General features: G+C 36.8%; 1 protein-coding gene across 1 annotated transcript in view; it reads left to right on the top strand.

Annotated features, from left to right (window-relative positions):
• Positions 1–25,310, top strand: part of KITLG (KIT ligand) — a 55,322-nt gene extending 30,012 nt beyond the window's left edge. The window contains exons 2-9 of the mRNA XM_070947526.1: positions 4,994–5,107; positions 12,794–12,856; positions 15,608–15,790; positions 16,735–16,894; positions 18,268–18,357; positions 22,987–23,096; positions 24,736–24,812; positions 25,271–25,310. Coding sequence (XP_070803627.1) covers positions 4,994–5,107; positions 12,794–12,856; positions 15,608–15,790; positions 16,735–16,894; positions 18,268–18,357; positions 22,987–23,096; positions 24,736–24,812; positions 25,271–25,310 — 837 coding nt within the window. The remainder of the gene's footprint in view (positions 1–4,993; positions 5,108–12,793; positions 12,857–15,607; positions 15,791–16,734; positions 16,895–18,267; positions 18,358–22,986; positions 23,097–24,735; positions 24,813–25,270) is intronic.
• The last annotated feature ends 2,136 nt before the right edge of the window (positions 25,311–27,446 follow it).

Below are 27,446 nucleotides of genomic sequence, written 5' to 3'. Positions count from 1 at the left end.
GCATTTCTTTGGATCTTTTCTGCATACACAGCTGGAAGAAATGTGATTTCTGTCACTATTGACACTATTTAAATCCATAGTACTAAAAGCAATACTCTCAGGCAAAACACCACTTCACTATTTGTAAAACTTTACAAACTCTAAAATTTGTAACTATCATTTATCATAGGGGCATTTTCTTAGTTTTAAGGAGAGAGAAAATAAGAGAAGAATTATGTTGGAGACAAAGTGTGATATATCTATATATCTATATTTATAACTATGTCTATATATCTGTATACATCTATTTATCTATTCACCAAATAGTAATGACAACATCTGTTGTTTATCAATGATAGCAGTATAACCCACCAGAATTGCCGTGATAATAATGATAATGAAACAGTTGCTAGTTTAAGCTGCTTTAGCATCTATGTAATCTGTTCCAACATTTATGTTGGAAGAATAACACCACAGTAAAAACAACAGTTTCTTCTTAATTTCACACATACTTGTTGAAAACATATTCCAAACTATTAGCAGTGTAAAATTTGGCACAGTTTCTTGGCAACTGTAGAAGCAAAGAACTTTTAACTGGATTACATTTATGGAAGACATCTTGTGTTTTCTTTTCTGATATATCAGTTATCATTCAGAAATGTGTGTTTCTTTCAACACACCATTTTCATGAGTTCCCTCAAATTACATCCAGGATGCTTAGAATCACCACAGAGCAGGGCTGTAGGGAACTATATTTGATCCCCCCCCCCCCCCGCTCTTCTGCTCCACAATGCATTGGGTGTTTTTCATTTAATGTCACACCCAGGGCAAAAGTCATTTTCTTGTGTATGCAAGTGCTTCCTGATATTTTTATGAAGCTTATTCCTATGAAGCTATTTCCCTAACGAATACAATATATTGCCTGCAGAACAAGGGCGGGTTTCAAAATCCGTTGCTACCGGTTTGCTCGTGGGTGCGCTTGCAAGCACAACACTTCTACACATGTACAAAACTGTTCAGGTGGACAGAGCCTCCCGCTGCTGCTGCTACCGGTTCGCCTGATCTGGGATAGCAACCCACCACTGCTGCAGGATTCACAGACTTGATAACAGTCATCTAGAATCATTTTTTAAAACGGCAGCAATGAGTGCAGCTTGAATTAAGTTGCTTCTCCTTCTCCCTTCTTATGTTTCTATAAGTATAGGAAAGGAGATTATACTTCAATAGCAAAATGCATGCTTTACATTCCAAAGAACCCAGTTCTATCCCTTACCTTTCTAATAAAAGACATTAGAGAAAATTATTGTGTAGCAAACTTAAATAGTTATTGCCAATTAAAATATACTGCTGGTAGCTCCATATATAAAATTAGAGATGGATTGGGGTTTAAATAGATCCTAACCATATAAGTTTGACCTGTGAACCTCACTATCCAAATCGTATCTGATATTAGACTGATAGATGACCATTTTGTCTTTCTATATAGCAGAAAAGGATTGTTTTGATGAAGAAAATTTTGTAGAAAAAAAATGTGTTAAATATTATCTTCTCCAGATAGGTGTTTTTTAATCTGTTTTACACTGGTGATCCTCTGAAAGTCATATTCATTACCTGAGCAAATTTGATCATTCTCTAAAGCAGGGCTGTCAAACTCCTGGCCCAGGACCAGATGTGTCATGTGCTGCCCACGCCCAGTTTAGTGAAGGGGGGAAGTCCCGATACATCACATGATGCTGCTGTGATGATGTGAGTTTGACACACCCAGGGCCGGATTTTCCTATAGGCTAACTAGGCTTCAGCCTAGGGCCTCAAGATCAAGAGGGGCCTACATTCAAATTGTTAGCAAAATTAAAATTACACTTTCACTAGAGGTGAAAGGGCCTCATAAGTGGAATAGCCTAGGGCCTCTTTTCATCTAAATCCGGCCCTGGACACACCTGCTCTAAAGGGTATTTCAATCAGTAATTTTCTTTTGTTCACATTTTGACGGGAACCAACTTTATCTGTACTTTCTGGTTTTAATTTGCTGATTAGAAAACAGTTTTTTTTAGAATTTTGTGCTTCTCCCAAAATTGCAAAAAATATCGGCATGAGTATAAGAATAATTTGTTTAAGAGCATGTATGTTGCATTTTAAGAATTCTACTTAAAAACCAGTTCTAGAATCATTTGTTAAAATTGTAGGTCAGTGTGGAAATAGTAGAATAGTCAGGCTAAACTAAAAATATAAATGGATGCAACAAGAAGGTGGTCTTAGAAATACATGCATAATATTATCCAGTGTGAATATTTCTTAAATTTATATGCCACCCATCTCAAAGAATAATAGTAATGAAGAGGTTTTCATGAGTACAGTTCCACATGGGTTGTACATTGCAGACAGAGTCCTTGATAATGCAGAGGTGCTTCTCATGAATTCTCCATAGGATACATGTAAAACTGTTCTCCATAGAGCAGGGCTGTCAAACTTGGGCAAGATGCGTCACACGCTGACTCCCACACCCAGTTTAGTGAAGGTAACGTGACGACGCCTTGACAATGCGAGTTTCACACCCCTGCCATAGGGCTTTCAAACTTTTCTTTGTTTCAAAGATAACATTGGCTAAAAATTCAGCTTCAGCTGGAATCATAGTATCAATTAAATCGGTCCCTAATTCCATATCACATCTCCAACATTGTTTACTAATGAACTTATGAACATATGTGGTACAAATGTGATAAAGTTAAAAAGTTTTGGCAACAATTGGAGAAAATGATATTTGAAATGATGGGAAAAGCAATAATATTGAGACCAGAAACTATATTACTGTTGATAATTAAGGAAATAGAACCAACAAAATATGAGAAAGAATTGATTAGAATTATGATTATAATGGGTAGAATTATAATAGCCAGATATTGGAAATTAGATGTGAATTTTAGAATAGAAGAATGGTATTGTGAAATGTGGAAATTAGGTTTAAACGATAAAATGACATGCGATATTAAAATTAGAAATGGTGACTATAAAGAAGATATTTTCTGGAAAATTTGGAAACCATTCGTGGACTATGCGCTGGGAAAATTGGATGCTTCGGTACCTGTACCCCGAGAACGTGTATTTTGGCGATCATGAGGATATATCCAAAGAACCAAATCTTCCTTTCTTATGTATAGCACAGGGTGAAGTATTGTATATGTTGTTTGTAATGTTATTTTAATAATAAAAATTATTTAAAAATTAAAAAAAAAAGTATCAATTAAATCGGTGTTTCTCAACCTTGACAACTTTTAAATTGTGTAGCTGGGGAATTCTGGGAATGGAAGTTTACACCTTTTAAAGTTGCCAAGGCTGAGAAACATTGAATCAACAGGCGGATGTGTCACAGCTGGAGAGGAGACTGATCTCAATTTTTTAATGTCATTGTTGTATAGTTGATTGTGGCTGAATAAAAGCCAATTAGGTTTTAGGATAAGGTGTTAAATCTAGGATTGTTCTCAGCTGACTCTCAACTTAACTGTAAAACAGAACCTGGAGAACAAAATGTTTGGTGCTTCTCCGTTTCTGTGAAATCCTGATGCCCTGCAGCTGCTGCTATTTTAGAGGCCATGCCTATAGTATGAAATTGTTGCCAAGCAGAGAACTAGTTGGCTTGTTTGGCTTTAACCATTCAGAAACTTTTGAAAACTGAGTTACTCCAATGGCCTTGTGGTAAATGATAGGATATCCTATACCACTCGTTTATATTCTAGAGCAGGAGTCTTCAACCTTGGCAACTTTAAGACTTTTGGACTTTAACTCTCAGAATTCCTCAAAAGCTGGCTGAGGAATTCTGAGAGTTAAAGTCCACAAATCTTAAAGTTGCCAAGGTCAGAGACCCCTGTTCTAGAGCACATGGTTTTAGGCACATCTGTATGTTTTAACTTTTCTACTTGACTTGTTTATTCTTAATGAACTTAATTTCTTGGTGTTAGATTTCAACAGAATGGGGTTTATTTTAAAAAATCTTGGTTTGGTGTGTGTGATTTAGACAAAATTTAAACAATAAATAGGTGCTTTATGTATTTGTTTTTTTTTCTACAGCCTACTCAGAAAAGCTTAAGGTGTTCATTTTGACCCAAAGCACCTCCCATGAAAAAAAACTAGTTATTACAGATGACTATGTGTATGTTCTTACCTGTTGTATAGCTCCTACCATTTAATTAATCGAATAGATAATCCTGTATTATATTATGAATTACTGATGAACCTCTGTAGTGCATTTCCATTATAGAATGGTAATTATGTAAGCATAAAAAGTAACCATCTATGTGGTGAATTAACGCATTATAGATTTTTTATGTATCTATTCCTACTGTCATCATAATGCAAGCAGTGCAAACACTTTATAGTTCTGACAAACTTTTTATGTGAGTACTATTACAAAAATGAAAAAGAAGCTAATTATTATTTCTATTTTTTTCACCAACTTTTTTTTTCTAATTGTGCAATTTGTTTTTATGTGATAAGGTAGTCAAAATTATAGGCATTACTCCAATGGTCCCTTGGTTACTTCCTGATAATTCTCTGCTTGGAATTTGACTTTAATTTCAGCCATAGCAAAAATAAAAAAATAAAAAAAATAAAAAATAAAAAATCAAGGCATGTTTTATACCAGTCTTTCCCAATTCATCACGATCAGAATCTATGTAAAATAAGAATTTTTCCTTCAAAGTAAAAAAAAAAAAAAAAACCATATTTTTCTGCTTTTTTTCCTGAGGTTATGAAATCTTGATAGATTGAGGACATGATTAAAGTTTTAAAGATACCGCTTTTAAAGTTACCACATTTGCTTTGGAAGTTTGTTTTGGTTGCTGAAATTGTTGCCATCTAAGTCCACATGTTGCTTAACACTTGTCTCAAGTTTTATAATTTACAAAAATTGTTTTATTTAAAGAGCCAAAAACAACAACATGTCTCTGAAGTATATTTATATGTTGTTATTATGTAATTTGTCTTTACTAAAGTTACCAGTTTACTCTCTCTCTTTTCACAGACTTGGATTATCACTTGCTTTTATCTTCAATTGCTCCTACTTTATCCTCTTATTAAAGCTCAAAGTCCCTGTGGGAATCCGGTGACAGATGATGTAAATGAAATTACAGTACTTGTAAGTGGTTTCTTTCCAAATTTCTCACTAAACACTGTTCTGCACGAGATGAAAGGAGATACGCTTGGCAGAAACATGGAAGCTCTTTTTTGCTTGTCTTAATTATTAGTTTCAGTTCATTTTTCTCATGTAAAAAAATCTAATAAAGTTATCTTAATTTTTTAAAAAATGAAGAGAGGACCCTGCAAATCACTATAAAATACATGAGTCTGTTTCAAGCCATAAAATAACTATGATGTTTCCCAAGGACCCTTTTTTTGCCTGCCTGTAAATTTTCCTCTTAAATCTGTGGTAGGTCTATACTAAATTCTCTTCAACTCTAAGGAATATTTTCTATGCTTTTTATCATTGGGGTAAATCAGTGGTGGGATTCAGCCAGTTCACACCACTTCGGGAGAACCGGTTGTTAACTTTCTGAGCAGTTTGGCAAACTGGTTGTTGGAAGAAATCATTAGGGCAGAGAACCTGTTGTTAAATTACTTGAATCCCACCACTGGGATAAATATATATGTTTGTGCCTAATTTAAATCATCCAATCAAGACTCTGAATGCCCTTTAGAGGCTATTCAGAACATAAATTGGAACCAGAATCTGGGTTGTTGAGCAAAGCAGCCATGAAGCAAGACACTCACACGACTGCAATCTCAGCTGTCTGTCATTAAGCAATTTCTTGCATCATTAAGTGGACAGAGTCTCAAGTAAGGAGTGCTAGATTCCTTGAGTGGGGGAGATGCTGGGAGGCCCACTTTAGCACTGAAAATCCTCTGCAAGTTAGATTTTCAATGCCAAAGCAGAGAGACGCTTATGTACTGCCTGAGCCAGGTCTTCCTTACACAACTTCTGCCTCTCTGCTGAGGCATCTGCTGAAATCAAGCATGAGACTCCTTAGGAACAAGGGGTTTATCTTGCCTTGGGGGTGGGTGGGAGAGGCTCAGTGCAGGCTGCACACAAGTGCTTCTCTGGTGTGGAACTAAAAATCCTTCCCGCAGAAAACATTGACTTTCTTTGGAAGCCAGCATGGAAGATTGTAAATGATGAGCACATGATTGTGGGGCACTTGGGAACCTGTCATAAGTGTGAATGGATTGAGTGGTGGGATTCAAATAATTTAACAACCGATTCCCTGCCTGAATGACTGGCTGGGTGGGCATGGCCAGGGGGTGTGACAGGCAGCACTCGGCCTCCTGCAACCCCCTGGAGCAAAAACAGGGCATGGGGGGGGGAAACATGCTGCCCACCTACACTCCATTTTCGGCCTAGAGGCCTCTCTGCAGTCTCCTGAGAGTGAAAACATGCTGCAGGAGCTGCCACGCCTCCCCGTGGCCCATTTTGGACCTAGGAGGTCTCCCTGAAGCCTCCTGGGACTGAAAACATGCCACGGGGGCTGCCCTGCCCCCTGTGCCCCATTTTGGGCCTAGGAGGCCTCCCTGAAGCCTCCTGGGAGTGAAAAAGGGGCATGGGGGTGCCGCAGCTCCCCGTTTTGGGCCTAGGCTTCCCTGCACTTACCTGGGAGCCAAAATGGGGTGGGTGGGGACTCCTGGAAGGGGCAGGGAGGGTAGGAGCCAGCCAACAATTTAACTACCAGTTCGCCCAAATCGGCCCAAACTGCACTACTGATTGTGAAGCACCCACATGATGAAGGGATAGTGGTGCAATGTTTTTCAATTGTCAGAACTGCTTTAAGACCCTTTCTGAAGCTATCATAATTTTAAACTGTTAAGTGACCAGTTGTAAACCGAGGACTACCTGTAGTATATATTTTGCCTCATGGAACTGGTCTTCTGTAGTTCAGCTTCCCTCTTTTGCTGGGCCATTCCTAATAGGCAATGTCAACATTTCTTGGCTTCATAGAAGATTATCCACTTTTCTCCAAGGGTCATAAGTGGTTAGGATGAGATGGGGCTGGAGATTATATTGCAGTCATTACAATTTTCTACTAAATGCTAGCTTGGGAGTTGTTGCTCTAAGAAAAGGCAGGGAATGGAACAATGTTACAGAATACTGCTTTCAGCAAACAGCATATGAAGGAAAGTCAACATCATTCAACTCTGGCAGTATAGACTGAATGAAATATTGATGCAACTTTCTATGTTTTTGCAAACTCTATTTAACTCAGGTCATACATTATGCAAGCACAACCAATTACTTCTTTTCTTGGCATGCTGATGGTCCCTTTCTTCTTAGAAAAAGACATCCAAAGATGTGATACATTTTTACAGAAGTTGTTTCATGTCTACAGCAGTCAAGACCCAACAAGCCAAAGCAGATCAACTAATCTTAGGCTGTGACCTGCTAGAGATTTGATCCTTTCTTTTGTTATATCTTTTCCTCATCCCTTCAGTTTCTAATCAGTCCACAAATCCAAGTTTCAACAACTCCTAACAATCAATCTCCCTCTCTCTCTCTCTCTCTCTCTCTCTCTCCCTCCCTCCCTCCCTCCCTATCTATCTATCTATCTATCTATCTATCTATCTATCTATATATATATATATATATATATATAAAGTTTATTGTCATTGTATGTATATACACAATATACCCATATGACAAAATTCACATAACACCTAGAGACGAAGCCCAACACACATGACAATTCCCAGACACACCCCCACCCACCAAAAATTTCACACTCCTAAACCACCCAAGCATCCACACAGCAGACCAAGTAATGCTGTCCAACAGCTCACTGATGGTGGCCCTTTAGTTCATTGTTGAGTGCAATTATAACTCTGGGAAAAAACATTCCCATCAGATAGCATAAATCAGTTTTCCTATGGCATGAACAATCCCTTTTCCAAGTGTAATATGAATGTGAAGATCCACCAAGTGAAAATAATTAATTGATTGTAATTTTTAAAAGTTCCTTTTGGGTTTTGTAGCATGTAAAATAATGCTAGTTTAGCTATCAACTGCTTCTTATTACAAGGAATGTTATCTCATAAGGCTCTTCTAGAGTCTTGTTATCATCTAAGCTAAAAAGTGGTCAGGCATCTTATGGCATTGGAAGACATAAGGAAGCATAAATACATTTTGTCATCATTAGTAAAATAATCAGTTCACTTTGAGTTCAAAGCAGAGGATGCAGCATAAGTAGGGTAGAAAGATTTTTAAAAAACCTAAACCTAAAAATTGCAATGGTGAAAAGATAGGGTTAGAAAGAGAGTGTGGGACTAGGAAATTCAGACATGATATTTCTATAATTTGTCATTAAATCCCAGCATGGTGACTCTAAATTTGCAATTGAAATAGAAATTGATGTCACACCAAATATACTGCTATAGTTCAGTCAGTATTTACATACGTAAGTAACTTTAAGTTCATGGATTTTTGTCTGAATAAGACAGCATGTCTTTTCAAAAATCTAAATTTGTTGCAAGGCTCCAGCTATGTATCAGTCTTTCTCTCCCCCCCCCTCTCCATTCTTCTGTAATAGTTATTAAAATGTTCATACTCCTTCACTTTGTAATCTTGGCTACTTAGGTTTTTTTAAGCTGTGCATGAAAAGAGCTTGACAGCCTTTGATGCCAGTAAAGTAGGTTGTATACATAATGCATGTCAATTCTTGTTGTGCTTCTCGATCTGGAACAGATTTAATCTTGCATTGACCTTCCTTAAAGAAATGCATGGTTGCTGACATTGTGAAGCCTCTAATCTCTCTGAGGATACTGAATAAAGAAAATAGGAACTTCTCTTTTGCTTAAAGTGTGGCTGATATTGGACCTGGCTAAGAGATCCCAAATCCTCTTTTGTGTTCAGATGAATCTGAATGATTCTTTTGACCATGCAACCACCCTTTTGCCTTCCCTCCTCAAATCTACATGAGAAGATGGGTATCTTCCAAATCTATAAGATGGTTTTGAAGTTGCCTCAAAATCCTGGCTTCTTCCAGAGCTGTGAACCATAATTTTCTTATTTGGGGAAAAGAAGAAATTATATTTAGTGTAAGATTTCTCAAATGATTGTATGATATTATTGAGGCTGCAAATCAAATGTGGATGGGACCCAGAACTAATTTGGGGAGTGAGTTTCAGAAAATAAAGCAGTGAAATCTGGATCAAGTCATCATTTGTCTTTAGTGTAAAAAAGAAGGGAAAGGAAAAGCACCTATACAATCCCTATGTTATATTTTATACAGTTTGTTCTTGAGTCAAAAAGGTATAATGCAGAATTATGTAAAAATTAAAAATTAATGCAAGATCTAAAAGCCAACATTGTACAGAGTAGATCTAGTTTGGAACTTAAATTGATTAGGTACTAGGTGAACTCTAGCTATTTACATACCTATTAACTGGGTTATTATTAGCATTGACTAATCCTTAATTACATTTTAAATTGGCTCATTCCTTCTGAAAACTGTTGGGCAGTAGTACCCAAGAAGCCAAACTCTTCTCTAGCAGCTATTCTGAAAAAAAAAATCATGCCTGAAAAAAATGGCAGATGACATTCATTTTAGAATGCAAATGAGCAGCCCAGAGTCTACAAGCTGCATGTAACCCCCAAAACCCTACAGGCCTATAAAGCCATAACAGAATAAACATAACCATCATTTTCAGACCCATTTTTTTCACTTTACAAAATTTTGGTGGATTTAAGTGTTTAAAAGTTATAACTGTATCACTTAAAAAAGAAAAAGAAACCCATTTTTAGTTTTATATTTTGCAGAGTTTTAATGGATTGATTAAAAGTTAGAAATGTATCACTTTTTAAAAAAAAATCATTTTTGAAAGGCCCAATATAAATTACATTAAATAAATTTCAAGGCAAACCCCTATTGAACCTTTCTTCTAGCTCAAAATTAAAGAAAAAAGAAACTGGAATGTTTGATTTTACCAACTCTGGTGACGCCATGACATCACTGGGTACTCATCCCTTGTAACCCCTAAGCAGGATATAAAAATAAAATGTTGCTCATTCTTCTTCTAGGGAAATTCATTAGTAGAGTAGAAGTGCTGTAAGTTTTAGAACTATATGCAGAAGTTATAATTTAGGATTTATTGCACTAAAGCATGATTTGTTTTTATTTTTATTTTTAAAAAACATAGTGGCTAGGTTCCCACAATACACCAAGCCATAAAACATGAAGAGTCAGTGCAGTGTAGTGGTTAGAGTGTGACTGGAGAAATCTAGGTTCAAGTCTACTCACAGCCACAAAAGTTCATTAGGACTTGAGGCCATTCATTCTTTCTCAGCCAACCTACTTCCCAAGGTGGAGATTTGGAAGGAAAATGTGGGAGGAGAGAATATTATGCATGCTCATGAAAAGAAGGTAAAAGAAATGTAAATATCTGTCTAACACATAAATAAACTAGAATGACCATATGCATATCACATAATTGGCCAAAAATCAAATTCACGGCATTACACCATAGTGGTTGCCTGGAGTTACATGATGATCTTTCAGCTCTCTGTGCAATCATCAATATGATGAGCTCATTTTATGTCCAAACAGAGAGATGAAGCCTACTAAATAATAATCTGTGGTTTGGAGAAGCAATTATATAAGAATGCTCAATTAATAGGACCTGGATTAGATTCGTTACAAACAAATTTTGCCAACTTAACCTTATCTCCTTTGACAAAGTTGGAAAATACTAGAGACATAGTGCACCTGGACTTCAGGCACTTTGACAGAGTGCCTTGTGATATTCCCCTTCATAAAATGAGGAAATATGAGATACTGTACCTCTGTTAGATGGGCTTGCAGTTGGCTAAATGATCACGTCCAAAGACTGTTCATCACTGGCCCCATTTAATCTTGGAAGGAAGTATGTGGTGGAGTGCCACAGGTCTCTGTCCTGGTACTTGTGCTGTTGAATATTTTTATCAGTGACTTGGGTGACTTCTTCACTCATTTATAACATTTGCAGGTGACTCATACATTTTTAACGAAAGGGAGAAAATTCAAAAAGCTCTGGACAGGCTTGAATAGATGACAGAAATGAATAGGAAACAAAGAAACATAAATTTATGCATCTAAATAGGAAGAATGTAAGGCAAAAATGGGAGAGTCCTGGCAACAGTAAAAAAAAAAAAAGGATTTGGGTATACTGGATGACCACAAATTAACCATGAACCAGCAGTATAATAGAGCTGCTAAATCATAAATGTTATCTTTGGGGTATTAACAGACGATAGAATCAAGATAACAGGGAGTAGTTATTTCATTTTATGCTGACCTGGTTGGAATAGTGTCCACCACACTTTAAAAAATACAAGACACATTAGAAAAAAACTTAGAGAGGGAGTTTTGTGAGGAGTATGGAAATCAGGCCCTGTGAAGAATGGCTACAGGATCTGTGTATGTTTAGATTACAGAAAATATTACTAAGTCAAATTATGATAGCAACCTTCCAATTAGAATACAAAGGCTTTCAAGGAAAAAGGAAAGGCTATGGAAAAAATGGGACAACTCATCGCAGCCAGATCAGCACGGCCAGGTCACCTGTGCCAACTCATTGCTGCCAAGCCACCGCAGGATAACCACACAGCCAACTTGCCATGGGGACAACTCACTGCAGGTGGCCAGAGGAAGAGTTGGGTGAGTGAGCAAGTAGGTGGGTAGAGCACAGAGTGGTCTGCCATGCCAAACTCCAGGCCTTAGAGCCTTGGGACAACGGCAGTGGGCAGAGCAAGCAGCAGGGAGGTGGCAGAGGCTGAGGCATCCCGTTTTCACAAGCCCCACTGCTGCCGCTGCTGCTGCTACTGCTGTTGAATTGCACTGTGTTCCGGGCTGAAGAGGTTGAAGATAATGGCAGGGAGGTGGCAGTGGGGGGGTGTCCCATTTTCACATCCCAGTTGCCACCGCCATCCCCAGCATCTTTGGCTCAGAGCTTGGCGCAGCAACAGCAGATGATGTGAAAATGGGACATCCCTAGCCACTGTCACTTCCCTGCTGCCCATCCTGTTCACCGCTGCCATTCCTGACTACTTTTGCCCAGAGCTTTGTGCAGCAGCAGTGTCAGGGGAGAGAATGAGAAGCCCCTGGCCACCACTCTGTGCTCTGCCATCCTTTCATTTGCTCACCTGCCCGGCTCTCTTTCCAGAAACCTGTGAGAAGTTGTCCCCACTGTGAGTTGTTTATGTGGAATTTTCGTGCAGCAACTTAGTGGCAGTGAGTTGGCAGAGGCGACTTGGCAATGGTGAGCTGGTGGTGCTGAGATAGCCACAGTGAATTGTCCTAGACCCATGGAAAAATATACTGACCCACTACAGAATTCAGATAAAACAGAAAAACAAGCCATTGTGAGACTTAGATCATTCCCCCCTTTCTCTTTCATAGGCAAGAGAACAAAGCAGAACAAACTTCAGTTTGATATTTCACATACAAGAGATACCGTGACAAACAATAAACCAGGAGTCAACCTAGTGCTCTTTATCATTCACAATAGCAAATGATTAAAACAGATACTGTATAGTCAAAAATACCTGAAAGGCAATTCTTCAACAAGGAACTGGAAAAAAAATCTTTGAAAGTAAATCTGGACTGAATCAATTGGGTGGTACATAATTCGTTAAAAAAATGTCAGCATTAAAAAATGTTCATTACACTGTCATGCAAGTGGCATGTCAGGTAAACATGTTAAGTTGCCACAAGCATGATCGGACTTTATATGTTTAGCTCTATTTCTTTTCTTTTTTTTTTCATCAAATAGCTAAATTGTTTTTCATGTTCTTTATTGTCTGTAGGTTGGAAATCTTCCACATGATTATATGATAGCTCTTAGATATGTCCAGAAGACGGACACACTGGTATGTAAAGCTTTTTGAATTATTTCAAAATATAAATATATGCAGCATCAAATTTTCTTGCTTTTCAATTTTTGGAAATGCAAATAGAACTTTTTAAGTCAACTATTTTTCAAAAGGTTTTTCTTATAAAATTATATTTTGGCCAGAAACCATTACATTCCTGTTGGTAAATTAAACGTTTCCATTTAAATTCTATTAAAATTTAACATGCTGCATTTTAACTGTTTTTTCCCATATATTTTATTTAATAATAACTTGAAATAAATATGCACAAAGGAGCAATATAATTTTAATTATTTGTATATATGTAGTAATCAGATGAGTGAAGCAACATATGACTCAACCTATCTAAATCTTCAGTTATATAAAATGAATCATTTTCCCATGGTAGATGGGAACAAGAAATCTTTGATTTTATGCAGCAGGAATATTGTAAGATTTTTATGCCTGCATTTCTTCTGTCTCCTCTAAATTCCAAACATGGAGGTGTGTGGTTACTGACATACTCACAGTATTAATAAGGAATTCAATTTTGTTCATCTAATTAAATTGTAAAGAACATAACATTATAAATGGTTTCCTGCCAAGCCTCTAATTTTTCCTGGCCAAAAAACAAATATATAACTGCAATGTTTTAAGGTTGTTTCTTTGCTGCTAATTAAAAGCCTAATTAAATCTGCTTGCTGGCAGAGAGAATAATAACTTTGTGCGTGTGAGAGAGAAAGATAATCATCTTTAGTGAGTACTCAAAAACATCTTGTGAATACACTTGGTTTTATTTGCCAGTATTCTATGGGCTTAGAAGCACCACCAGTTCCAACTTTGGAGGAATCATTAAAAAAAAAAAGATATGTAGGTAGAGCCGTGGTGGCAGAGTGGTTAGAATGCAGAATTGCAGGCTAATTCTGCTGACTGCCAGCAGTTTGATTTTGACCAGCTCAAGGTTGACTCAGCCTTCCATCCTTCCGAGGTAAAATGAGAACTCAGATTGTTGAGAGTGACTCTGTAAACCATTAAGAGAGGGCTATAAAACACTATGAAACATTATATAAATCTAAGTACTATTGCTATAACACTTCATATACTATAACAATTAAATTTGTCCTGTAATCTACAACTCCTACACTGCAGAAACATATGGACCTCATAAACGAACCTCACTCTGTCAAGGACCTGGGAGTACTCATCTCAAATGATCTAAGTTCCAGAGCTCACTGTAACAGCATTGCCAAAAAGGCATTAAGAGTTGTTAACCTAATCTTGCAAAGCTTCTTCTCTGGTAACATTGTACTGCAATCTAGGGCATACAAAACCTTTGTCAGACCAATTCCTGAATACAGCTCATCTGCCTGGAATCCACACTATATATCGGACATTAATACAATTGAATGGGTCCAGTGGAGAAGAGTACTCCACTCCTCTGCTCACAATAGAATCCCTTACACCACCAGGCTCGAAAATTTGGGCTTGGACAACCTGGAACTATGCCCTCTACGGTCTGACCTAAGCATAGTATACAAAATTGTCTACCTGTCTATGACTACTTCAGCTTCAACCTCAACAATACACAGGCAAACAATAGAAACAAACTCAAAGTAAACCGCTCCAAACTCAATTGCAGAAAATACAACTTCAGCAACAGAATAGTCAACACCTGGAATGCTCTACCTGACTCCATTGTTACATCCTCTAACCCCCACAGCTTCAACCTTAAACTGTCTACTGTGGACCTCACCCCATTCTTAAGAGGTCCGTAAAGGGGGCGTGCATAAACGCACCAGCGTGCCTACCATCCCTGTCCTACTGTCTCCATTTATTTGTACTCATTCCTTGTTCATGTCCATGTTTATACTTATATCTGTTATCTAGTACATGATCGACAAATTAAATAAATAAAATAAATAAATAAATAAAAAATTAGGCAGGAAAGCCTTATAGGGTAGAGATCTCAGTAGATGCTCAATAATATATTTTAATACTAATAATACTAATTATTTTTAAATCTAATAGTACTTTCAAACTGAGTTTGATGTTCATAACTGAAAATCAATGTTTGTCCTGAAATATTAATGGGCTTTGGTACTATCAGGATTCAAACAATAGTGTAAGTCAAAATCAGACAAACCTCATTATGACTTATTGTGATGTATGAACACACTTTGTGTTAGTAAAATATGTTCACTGTCGAGGTGAATCCAATCTATATATAAATGAAGCAACATTATTAATGAATAGTGGTTTTGACATGTAATTTGTATTCCTGACATGCAACATGAAATGCATCTCATTTTAAAATATAGGACAAATTCAGTGCAGATAAATATTGGATCCTGTAGTCTGAAAATGTTGCTAAGAAAACTGTATGGAGCTTTCCATGTCATCACCAGGAGTCAAGATTCATAAACATATTGAGTTGGGATGAACAAGATAAAATAGATCTTGTTCATCCCAATAAAGAATAAAGAGGTGAAATTAATGGACACGAGAAACAAGTAGAATTAGCAGAAATCTGCTGACAGTCACAGATCCATGCATATTAATGGCAGTTGAATATTAGTTTAACAAAGTGCAAAATAATGCTTCCAATGCAGATTGAGGTGAAATAAATGTTGATAAATGTTGATAGGTGGATAGATAGAAAATGAATGAATGAATGTAACAATGTATTGAATTACTTTTTTACAATTGTACATTATTAAAGCATGCACAGAATATAATATATATTTTTCCTTTTGTTATCATTTCTGACAGCCTTACCACTGTTGGTTGCATTTGATGGTCCCTGAATTGTTAAACAGTCTAAATAATCTTCTCAATAAATTTAAAGAATTTCCAGATATGTCAAATGTCTTGAGTAATTATTCAATTATCAATAAACTAAGGCGGATCATCAATGATGTGATGGCATGCTTACCTTCTACCACATATAATAAGGTAATAATCTAAATCTGAACTTTCTTCTATATTACTAAATAATATCCTGAAATAAAAATGTATAAAGAATGGGTGACTGTAACATGTTTTTGCAGAGGTTACTTTGCTACTATAATAAACCAAAGATTCATAATGTTTTGTTAAATCATGACTTTATATAAGTAATTCCTTCAGTTATTTATATATTTAATTATATATAATTTCAATTTATATATATCTATGCATGTATCATATTTATACCCTCCCTTGTGTTTATATGATTGTAGTGGAACATAAAGATAATATATAAATAATTATTGCATGCAATTCAATTTCTTCTATCCCTGTATTTAAATAAATATGTTTATTTAACATATACACAATATTTTGTACATACATCTGATGCATTGAAGCTGTGTCAGCAGGACTTATTTCAAATGTAATCTCTGAGTAGCAAGCATAGCTTGCTTGCACTGCTAATAAATCTGTGGAAACAACACTTTGCTTTTCATAGTAATAGATGAAACAGAAATTTGGGAATAAGAGTTCTCCAAGATACATGCCATCCTCCCCTCATTATACACCTCTGATTTAAACCATAAAAGATGATGTTGTAACATAAAGAAACTATAATGTCTAAAGCCAGCTTTAAACTTAGCTGCTTCAATTTTCAAAGTAAACCAAAACAATTCCTGCTTTAGTATTTTAATTGTGTATTTAGTATTTATATAAAAAAGCTTTTCAGTTGAATATGAATTTGCATGTACAGTTTTCATAATTGTTTCTGGAGTGCTGCATTTTGATATGGCCCAAGGGCTAATCAATAAATAAAGATTGATTGATTGTTGTACAGTTTTCACTTCTGTGTTTTGACACTTGTAAACAATGTACTCACCTAGGAAGTGCATAGTGATAGACTAGGTGGCCTTATTTTTTAAAAAATGGGATTCTATCCTCTTTCTCAGAATTATAGCCAACATGATCATCTATATGAAGAAGGTAAATTTGTTCCAGAAGAGTTCTTCAAGCACTTTTACAGCATTATTGAGGCCTACAAAATCTTTTCAAAAGGACCAGAACAAAGTGACTGCATTATTCCCTCAACAACAGAATCCTCTCCAAATGGTAAATGCTTTTTTATATATAGAAATATCCACAAATGTCATGAATCACCTTTAATGGATTGGTGCCAATTCAATATGAGCTTGTATTATACAGGGTAAATGTAACAGAGTTATATGCTGCTTGGAATAGAGCCATCTAGAAATATCAGTAATAAATGGCGCTTTGACTTTATAGACCTGTACCCTGCTTTATCAGGGTCCTAAAGACCCTGAGCATGTCAGCTGGAAAGCTGACAGCCTGGGTTTGAGACCAGAGTGCTGTGCGACAGAGTGAGCTCCCAGCTTACTTGCCCCAGCTCCTGCCATCTAGCAATTCGAAAGCATGTGAATGCAAGTAGATAAATAGATACCACTTTGGTGGGAAGGTAACAGTGTTCCATGAACCTCAGCACATAGGCATGCTAGCCACATGATCACGGAAGTGTCTGTGGACAACGCTGACTCCCTTGGCTAAGAAATGGGGAAGGGATCAAAATCTTTCTACAGTTTAGCCCATTATTCTCTAGAACAATCCATATTTAAAACTCATGACTATTCAATTTTTAAAACAAAATAAACAGTGGAATAAATTTATTTACCTCTTTATGTCACTTTCATCCCAATCTTCAATTGAGAAGGTTCCTGAAGGGTCTGCATGAAGATTTTGAAAGAGCAGTCTTTCCCATAGGTTTTTTTTTTTATCAAAAGCACAGGTGGCTAGAATAAAATTGATGGTGACACAATGTTAGCGTTTTCAATCTGACTCTTTGATATTTAAAATATTCCTCATCAGAATGCCATAACAACTTGTCTTAGGAACATAAAGCAAGCCTTCAGGATTTTGTAGAATGATAATTTTTTTTGAACATAGAATAGCAATAGCAATAGCACTTAGACTTATACTGCTTCATGGTGCTTTACAGCCCTCTCTAAGCAGTTTACAGAGTCAGCATATTGCCCCCAACAATCTGGCTCCTCATTTTACCGACCTCGGAAGGATGGAAAGCTGAGTCAACCTTGAGTCTGGTGAGATTTGAACTGCCAAATTGCACTCAGCAGTTGCAGTACTGCATTCTAACCACTGCAACACTGTGGCTCTGAATATAAAAAAATTAGCTGCTTTGTTTCCATTATAGCTATTTACTTCGGATCACATAAACCTTTTTTACTGAATTGTCTAAATGTTATAAAGCAGTAAAAAAAAAAGTAGGGTCCCCCCCCCCATGGGTCCAGCTTTATTGTAATGGGAAACTCTCACATGTGGTCCCAGATCAGGCTGGGAAGAATCGTACAGGAATCCTGAACTAGACGACCCAAGGGTTTCATTCTGTGTTATGCAACTTCCTATGTGCTTAAAATATATATTAAAAAACTGACATATTATTTCTGTCTCAGATTCAAGCACCAGTGTCACAGAGCCATTTTTATTACATCCTGTTGCGGCCAGTTCCCTTAGGAATGATAGCAGTGACAATAACAGCAACAGTAAGTGTAAACAACTGCTTTCAATATTGTCATATTAATTGGGGAGGTGGGGAAGAAAAGCAGACATATTGTGCAAATCAGTTCTGTATCCTCAGGAATCAGGATCCATTGGTTAAATAAACTTCCTTGCCAGCAGAGGAAAGAAGCAAGTGGCAAACATGTCTAATAGCACTCAACATTAATATGGCTCCTCAGCATGAAACATAGACCTTGGAGAAGAAGCACATGGTTTTTCTTTGGTTGGTGCTAAATTTTGGTAATGAGAATTGTAGGGCTTTTATAGAAAATGTAAAATTGAAACAACATACATAAACCTCTTTTAATTATTTCATAACCTAACTCTTGAATGTCATTTAATGGCACCAGAATGAGGTTATTTTTCCTCATCCACCTCTTCCTCCCCACTCCTTTTCTGCTTCAACCTGGGAAGCATTAAATTATTAAAGCTTGATGAAGCTGTGAGAGAAATAAAAAACCATGTTTTTTTTCTAGAGTCTAAGAACAAATGTAGTGCTCCATCCCATTTTTTTTTAATTAAGGAGGCTTACTAGTTGAGAAGATGAAGAAGCTTCTTTGTGATTTTAACATTTTCTGGACTATATAAGAATCGATTTCTTGCATTGCCATATTGTGAGCCCCAAAATCTACCACTTCAGTTTACTGTCTCAGGACTGTATTTTGTAAAGCTAGGGTCAGGTATTCAAGTTCAATATTCAATATTCAATATTTTCTATAAATATTTCAGAATTAAGAAACCAGGCAGGAATATCACTGAGAAAGAAAACAATAAAGTGAAATGAGGACACAGCAAATATATATATTTGTGTGTGTGCGTGTGTGTATGCGTGTCTGTGTGCACATGTATTCACAAAGATTTTGACAAACACCTATTTAACAAGCTACAAAGTGAAACTTTAATTCTAACAGACAACAATGAGAAAGTTAGTAGATCCAGATATCCTGTTTCAAAGAGATTTTTAAAAATGTGTTATGATACTAACTGCTAAAATCACCTTTAAAGAAAGAAATTAGAGGATAAACAGGATAGCCAAAGAAATGACATGCCTATATTTCTGATCACTGAGGGAAAGCACTGTAAAATGAACAAACTAGATTTTTTAAATATGTAGAACAGCCCTTCAGTTCTTCCAGAGTATCTGGTCTTCTGACGGAAGAACTTTGATGGGGAATAACAAATGTTACAGAGAAAATAGAATTTTGCAAGGAAAGTATTTTGCCAATTTTTCAAATCTTATGACAGTGTTAATAAGAATGTAGTTGGGATGAAAACCCACTTCCTCTGTAATGGACTCAAAGCAATAATAAAATTAAGTGACAAGTCATCTTGCAGATTCATACCCAGTCAAACAGGATAAGAATAGAAAGTTATTTTCCACAATGCTAAGAATGCAGCCGTGAATACTGCATAAAGAAAACTATTAAGGTAATCACAGTTATCAAATCTGACCCCTACCATATCATATAGAGTGAGTTTTCTGCATGCCTTTGGTGCCATCTTGCAGATATCTGGATTTCCACATCCAAGACCTGGCACACATAATAAAAATAGACATGATGGATTTGGTCTTAGGTCTAAATGGTTCCAATTTGATCTCCATATAAAAAAGGGAGCAATTGGAATAACTGTCTGCAATTCTGGAAAGCCTTTGTTGGTCATTGTAGACAATGCTGGTTAGATTGATCATATCTAACTTGGTATAAGGCATTGTTCTCTAGACCTACTATGATCAAATATTAAGATTTTCACCTTTTATTTTACAGTTGACTTACTAGGTGTAAAATAATCATCTATGAATTATGCAGGCATGAAATATCTGTTCTACTTGATTAAAATTTCCTGTTGGCATTAGCACGCCTGAAGGGTCTAAGCAAAGTTCAAACATTGTTGGATAAATCTGCATAAAAGCAAGATTTAGAAAGTTAGATAAGTTTATAAAACATGAATTGCCAAACTGTATTTACAGTGAAGCTAAATAATTGGCTTAAATAGGAGTATGCAGGATTTTTAGTTGAAGTAAAATGGGCAATAAAATCCTATAATTAGCAGATATTTTGAATGAAAAAGTGTATAACATGAATTGAAAGGGGCAGTATCCTTTTAGCATTTTTAGTGGCTCCTTATCTAATTTAATATTGGCTGGAATTACATTTCATTTCAGCGAGATTGAAATTTTAATTGTTCATCTATAGATAACTAATCAGAGCTAGAAGGCACAACACAAGTTTAGTCTGTCCATCATTAAAAAAGAACAACTTGAACAGTTAGAGAATTGATATAATTTTAGCAGGTACCCAAAAGTCTGAAAGGGAGAGTGCATTCTGAAGCTAATTAATGAAGGTACCAGTTTTATAAACTAACATCTTCACAAGGGCATTTATAAACATGGCTATTGCAGTAGGGTATATCATTTGTGCTTACAGAAAGATATGGTGCTGAATTGTGCACTGAACCATTCATACAGGGGAATGCAGACGGTGGATTGGTTCATACTTCTCCAGCTTTGAAAAACAACAGTCAAGTAGACAGACTGTAGCTAGATGTGTGAGCTTTGTTTTTAATTTTTTAAGAACTCCAAAATTGGTCCTTTAGAACACATGAAAAATAAAGACTCGCAACAAAATTTACTAAAACAAATCTAAATCCAAGCCCTGTCCATATGAGTGATGTAGCCTACTTATTTTGTCTTTTTGTCCTATGTACTATATCCCTTGGCACTCTCTTCCAAAAAAGCCATTCTAATAATATATATACATATTAATTTTTGGTGATTAAATAGTATCCTTTGTATGCAGTATTGAGACAGCATAGGGCTAATGTGCATACGAAGTGAATTATTCAAACAGCAGAGGCTAATTATAGACTGTATGTCAGAATGGATAGATGATAGATAGATAGATAGATAGATAGATAGATAGATAGATAGATAGATAGATAGATAGATAGATGATAGATAGAAGATAGATAGATAGATAGATAGATAGATAGATAGATAGATAGATAGATGATAGATAGATAGATAGATAGATAGATAGATAGATGTGTGTGTTTGTGGGTGTGTGTAGAGAGAGAGAATATTATTAAAGAATTACGTCTTTAGAAAATGCACATTAATTCAACAAAAACCTAATAGTATGCATATCCCAAATACTATAGTTACTCCCATGTTAGGATCAAATGTTAACTAGATGTTAATACTTGCCAGATTTAGAGTTCTTGTCCAAGAAAATGAATAAGAGGAATAGTCAAAGAATCTCTAAACTGATGACAAAGAATCCAAATGCATTCCAACCATGCAATTAACACAGGTATAATGGGCTGCAGAAATCACAACATACTAGTTTCTTACTGAGAAGGACAAATAAAGATAGCCACTGATTATTTTTTTCCTGTCCCAGATATTTCTATTGGCAAAGTGGATAAAACTCAATCTGCAACTCTGTTCTCATCTCAGGATTAACTTTAGAGTTTCTTGCTAAATGAATTGTAGAAACCTAAAGCCATCAGGTGCTCTTTGCAAAGATAGTAGATAGGTAATGTAAACACAAGCACCTACAGAAATCACTCAAAGATATTGTCTCTATATCTCAGCTCATGGGGACCCATCATATCTGTCTTTCACTCCTCCTCACCAGATCTTATTTTGTTATGGGCGTATATATGCATATGATGGTTGTCCTACATAAGAATAACACAAAAATATTGGAAGTTACCATACATAGATATAGGAGCTGAGTAACACCAAGATTCCAAATTAAAAAAAACTGCCAGAGACAGAACAAGAAACTTATTCATTGCTATCTTAAGGTCATTGCTTCAAACCTGTGTTGATCATGGTTGGGACAATGGATTTCAGATAGACAGCAGGCTACTGCTTCTTTTAGTCATTTTAGCTTCTTTTAGCACTTCTTTAATGGCTTAGCAGATAGCAAATTTAAGATATGTGGACTTCAACTCTCAGCATTCCCTTAATCAGCATGCTGGCTGGAGAATGTTGGGAATTGATGTCCACATGTCTGGAGGTTGCTAAGGTTGAGAAACACTGTTATAGACTAAGTCTTAGTATAGCTTGCCTTTCAAATGTTCAGATGAGCAAAAGTGCCCCAACTATTATTTCAGAGGCCAGTGGGGCTGCTCTTGCTAATAGTACTCTGTTCTCCAGTGAAGAGCGGGGAAAATCCTTATCATTTTTCAGTTCCTGCTGCTCTGCCTCTTGAGAATTCACATCTGTGAACTTCTAAGCGTATTTTTCTGATAAATTATGTGGTCTAGTTTAAATGGGGAGAAGAGACCTTTAGCAGAAAATCTGGCCAAGAGAAAACAAGAAGATAACTTGGTAAGTGTTCCTTTGCAGATGGTTACATGGGATTATAAAGTTGCCAGAATGTTTGCCTTTCCCGAGTGAAGTGCAAATAAAGCTGTGAATTTCAAGCAGCCAAACACTTCCTAATAAAACCACAAACTACTTTAAAGATATCATTTACAATGTAAAGGAGTAGAAAAGTATTACCAAATATATGACTCACAAGCTTAACATTGTTACCCTGGAGATTTTGTTTTGTTTTAATCTATCTTCATTAATCCCAAAAACGTTTTTTTTAAAATTCCAGAAGCAGAATTGGACTTCCTCAGTAAGTCTAGCAATCAAGTATTGAGCATAGCACTTTCATCATTGTTGGCTTTTGTCTTCGGCTTTGTTTTGGGAGCCATATGCTGGAAGGTGAGAAATATCAAATATATGATTAATTAAAGAGGATATTAAATTGAAGATCATATATGCCCTTGAGTGAAGTACCTTGGTTTCCTGTTAAGCAAACATATCAATAAACCTTTTTCAGACAGAATTTGAGGAAAGGATTTTTTAAAAAACTTTCTATGTTTCTAGAAAGCTTTGTCATTTTACTTTCCTTTCCTTTCCTCTCTCCATCCTGTCTAGAGGTAGACGATTTGTTGACAGAGGACAGTTCTCCAGTGTGGAATTAGATTCCCTAGTAAAGAGGAATAGGTACAGATGTAGAATTGAATGCCAGTTTGGAATTGGCAACAGCAGTGTGATTTCATAGACTTGCAATGATAAATATTTTTAAAATGCTGCAAAATTCACAAAGCTTGGAGGATTGCCATGCCCAGTTGATGTAGTGAGTATTATCCAGTAGAACAGGGGTCCCCAACCCCCGGTCCATGGACCAGGCCGCACAGACAAGTGAAGCCCCATCCGCGAGATACAGGCAGCACACGAAACCACGCCCCCTCTGGTACATGGAAAAACTTCTCTATGGAACCAGTCTCTGATGCCCAAAAGATTGGGGGCCATTGCAGTAGAAGACTACTGAAACATACTCTTAGCTAATGTACCAAAGGTGCTTTTTCCCTAACTGGACTTTCTTGTTTTTTCTTTTGAAGACGTTTCACTTCTCATCCAAGAAGCTTTTTTAACTCTGACAGGATAGTAGGGAATGGAAGGATTCTTTGCAGACAGCTGGTAATTTTCATCCTTTTAGTGGGTCGTTGAAGCATTTGGAGGTTTATCTGTGTCCTCGGGGTCATCTGAGTAGTGCTCCTGGTTCCTATAGTCTGCATTTTTTCCTCTGGAAAACCATTCCTACTCCCACACAATTCAAAGGCTGTTCATCCCAAATGTATAGCTAAAAGTCTGTAGAGATTCTCAGCCATCCAGGTCATGGTTGTCCCAAAGGTGCTTTTTTCAGGAGGCAACTGGACTTTCTTGTTTTTTCTTTTGAAGACGTTTCGCTTCTCATCCAAGAAGCTTCTTCAGCTCTGACAGGATAGTGGGGAATGGAAGGACTCTTAGCTAATCCACACAATTAGGACTATAGATGTTCTATAACATTTATAGTCCTAATTGTGGGGATTAACTAAGAATAATATTATTTTTCCCAAGGTCAAACAACTGTGATTTGAAGTTCGAGGGATTGTGCTGCCTACAGTTATGAAGAATAGTATCACAATGAGTGGCATAATGTGACTCTTCTGCAACAACTAAATAATCACAGTACAAAGAAGCACAAGGGCTATTCTGCCTTCATATCTTTCTGCTATCAATAAATAGTAAGAAAAAGGTGGGCTGAAAGAAAATGTATATACAGTCACGCTTGTGTACAAAAGCAGTGGCAAACAATTTCCATGCTGTATGGTTGTCAAGAAAACTACATGGATAGTGATATATGATCTCCTAGAGATGGGATCAATGCAAAGTAAAGGAGATTTGACTTCTATTCTTTTCCTCTTTCAACTGAGTGACAACATGCTTTTAGTATTTCATTTTTTAAAAAAATGCAATTGATTATATTGTATTTTTTCTACATTATTATAAGGCCTGTTTTCTTATTTTTCTATAGAAAAGGATCTGCAGGCATATACTACAAATTCACCAGACTACACAATCTAACATCAACCAAGATGATAATGAGATAAGGTATTTTGATTTAATGTTTAGTCACTTGTCTGATAGGATACTATTTCCCCAATTTCAACATATGTTTTGGAAATGTTGGTCCTGAAAGATTCTAGATATGTACCCCATGACCTGTGTTAGGATTTGTAAAGTTGCAATCTACACAGGTTTACTAGGGAATGGCTACACAATGGGGCATTCTTAATATGCAAGCATTATAAAATTGCAAAATGGAGAGTTTAGAAATCTGTGTTGTTGACAGTTCTGTTTTAATGTCTAATTAATGCATTTCCCTCCATGCACTATATATTGTTATATTCTAAAACATTATTTCCATACAAATGTATTTTAAAATAGGTAATTGTGGAACGCTCTTTACAAATAAGGGCTGTTCTCCATCTGAAATTATTTTCATAATTTCAAAAACGCATTTGTCACAAAAGACTGAAAAAGCACTTTGCTTTTTATTTCTTTTTCAGTATGTTGCAGCACAAAGACAAATCGCTTCTACAAGTGTAGCTGTTTCTTTTTTATATATACACTGTTACTGCTTCACGTCTAGGCAAGTATTGAAACAGAATATTTGAGTTTATCACTGAGGGGTTTAAAGTGACTAGTTGACTGAACTTTGTAGTAATTTTTTCAGGGTTTTTCATATAAACCTATATACCATCAGAAGCTGAACATTGCTGCCCTCATTGACAATACAGCCATAGTCTATAAAATAATCTCCCTTCTTGCTCTCTTTTAAATAAGCATTTAAAATGATGGCTTATTACATGAACATCTAAGCCTTTGCGCTGGGACACAGGGACAGGTTGTGCCTCTTGAAGACTGGAATTTCATCTTGCATTGGCAGGTTTTCCTGGCCTCTGCATAGCTCAGCTATGATGCAGAAGGAATTCCTGACAATTTCTGGGCAACATTGGCTTCTTTTAAGATCTGCCCATGGGGTATCAAAGTAAATTCACAGTTGTTAATATGGATAGCTTTGGACTTATGGACAATTGTTCAGTGACTGTTTGGAGTTACAAAAGGGCTGAAAAAATGGACTTACCACCTGTGCCACAGTTACGTGATGAAAATTCCAGTGATAGCCCGACCATACTTACATCAGGGGCAATTCAACTCCCCCTTCACCCCTCCCTCTCTCTCTCTCTCTCTCTCTCTCTCTCTCTCTCCCCCCCCCCCCATATCATTGCCCTTTTGGCTGGCTTGTACTCTGTTTTGAAAGGCAGCAAGCAGCCTTAGAATGACATGGCTCTGAGGCTGCTTGCCATACCTCAGGAAGCCAGAGCCACCCCAGTCTGCTCTAGCAAACACCAGAAAGCATTCATTATATTGCCCACTTGTCTTTGCTTCCCAGCCTCAAGTACTCCCCACCTTAACCCAGCAAACACCAGCAAGAATTATTTTGCCCAACTGCCTTCTCTTCCAGTTTCCCGCTTCAACCTTTCGCCTTTTGCTGCTTCCTTTTTGGATCCAGCCTCTTGAGGGAACATTGCCTACTTTTCTACTTTTTTTTCCTCTTCATTCCAAAGACAGTGATTCTTTGTAAAGCTGCACTGTCTTCATAAAGCTGCACTCTCTTTCCAAAGGCATTCCAAAGACAGCGCAGCTTTACAAAGACAACACATCCTTCAGAAATCTGCACTGCCTTTCCTAAGGTGTTCCAAAGATAGCTCAGTTTTACAAAAACATGCTGCCTTCAGAAGAAGGACAAAGTAGGAAAGTAAGAAAGGTTTGTTGGAGAATTCGGGCCCAAAACGGAGACAGCAAAAGGTGAAAGATCCATGCAGGGAACCAGGAGAGAAGGCTCTGGGTGAAGAAATGTTTGCTGGGGTGGATTGGGAGTGAACAAATGCTGCTGGTGCTTCCTGGCCAGATTACGGAGTATATGGGCCTAGAGAGAGAAGGTAGCTGGGTGAATGAATGCCAGCTTGGGTGGGCTGAGGCAGCAGAGGTTTCTTTGGTAATGGCAAGCAGCCCTAGAACCACTTAGATGTTGGGTTGCTTATTGCTAAACAAGGCAGGATGCAAGCTGGCCAAAAGGTTATAGATGGGGGAGTTATGGACATATAGGGGTAGTTAAAGGCAGTCTCTTGACTTACTGAGAGTTAGGGCTGGTATGGACCAAGCCCAGAATGGCTTGGATTGAGCTAGCTACTCGGCTGATGACCCACATTTCTTGGTTAACAACTGCACTGGGGAGTCCTGAGATTGCCATTACAAATAATTGTAATCACATGACATCTTGCTTTACAACTGCATCAATTTACAATAGCAATCCCAGTTGCAATTGTCATAAGTCGGGGACTACCTGTACACGTGGCATGTAAGGAAGAGCAAGCTACCATTTGTATCAATTTACTATTGATACAGAAATAAACTATGATCATTTTATCTCTGATGCATGAACTGAACCACTAAGTTTTAATATAGGTTCAGCTAATGCTTCAGAAAGATTTAAACAAATTGTCTGTACATACAGATATAAGAGTACAGCCATGTTTTGATTGATTAAATGCATATATTGTGCACATGTGTTCATGCATCTGCACAAACATACAGATGCAGCCATCATATTTCTATTTTCAATTCTACTCTGCCCGATTCACAAACACCAATTTTCTATAAATTTCATTCTCTTATTTC

Source organism: Pituophis catenifer, unplaced genomic scaffold, assembly GCF_029215685.1.
Source record: "Pituophis catenifer annectens isolate HBS135680 unplaced genomic scaffold, rPitCat1.0.hap2 SCAF_7, whole genome shotgun sequence".
NCBI lineage: Eukaryota > Metazoa > Chordata > Lepidosauria > Squamata > Colubridae > Pituophis > Pituophis catenifer.
This window is presented reverse-complemented; position numbering and strand designations above follow the sequence as displayed.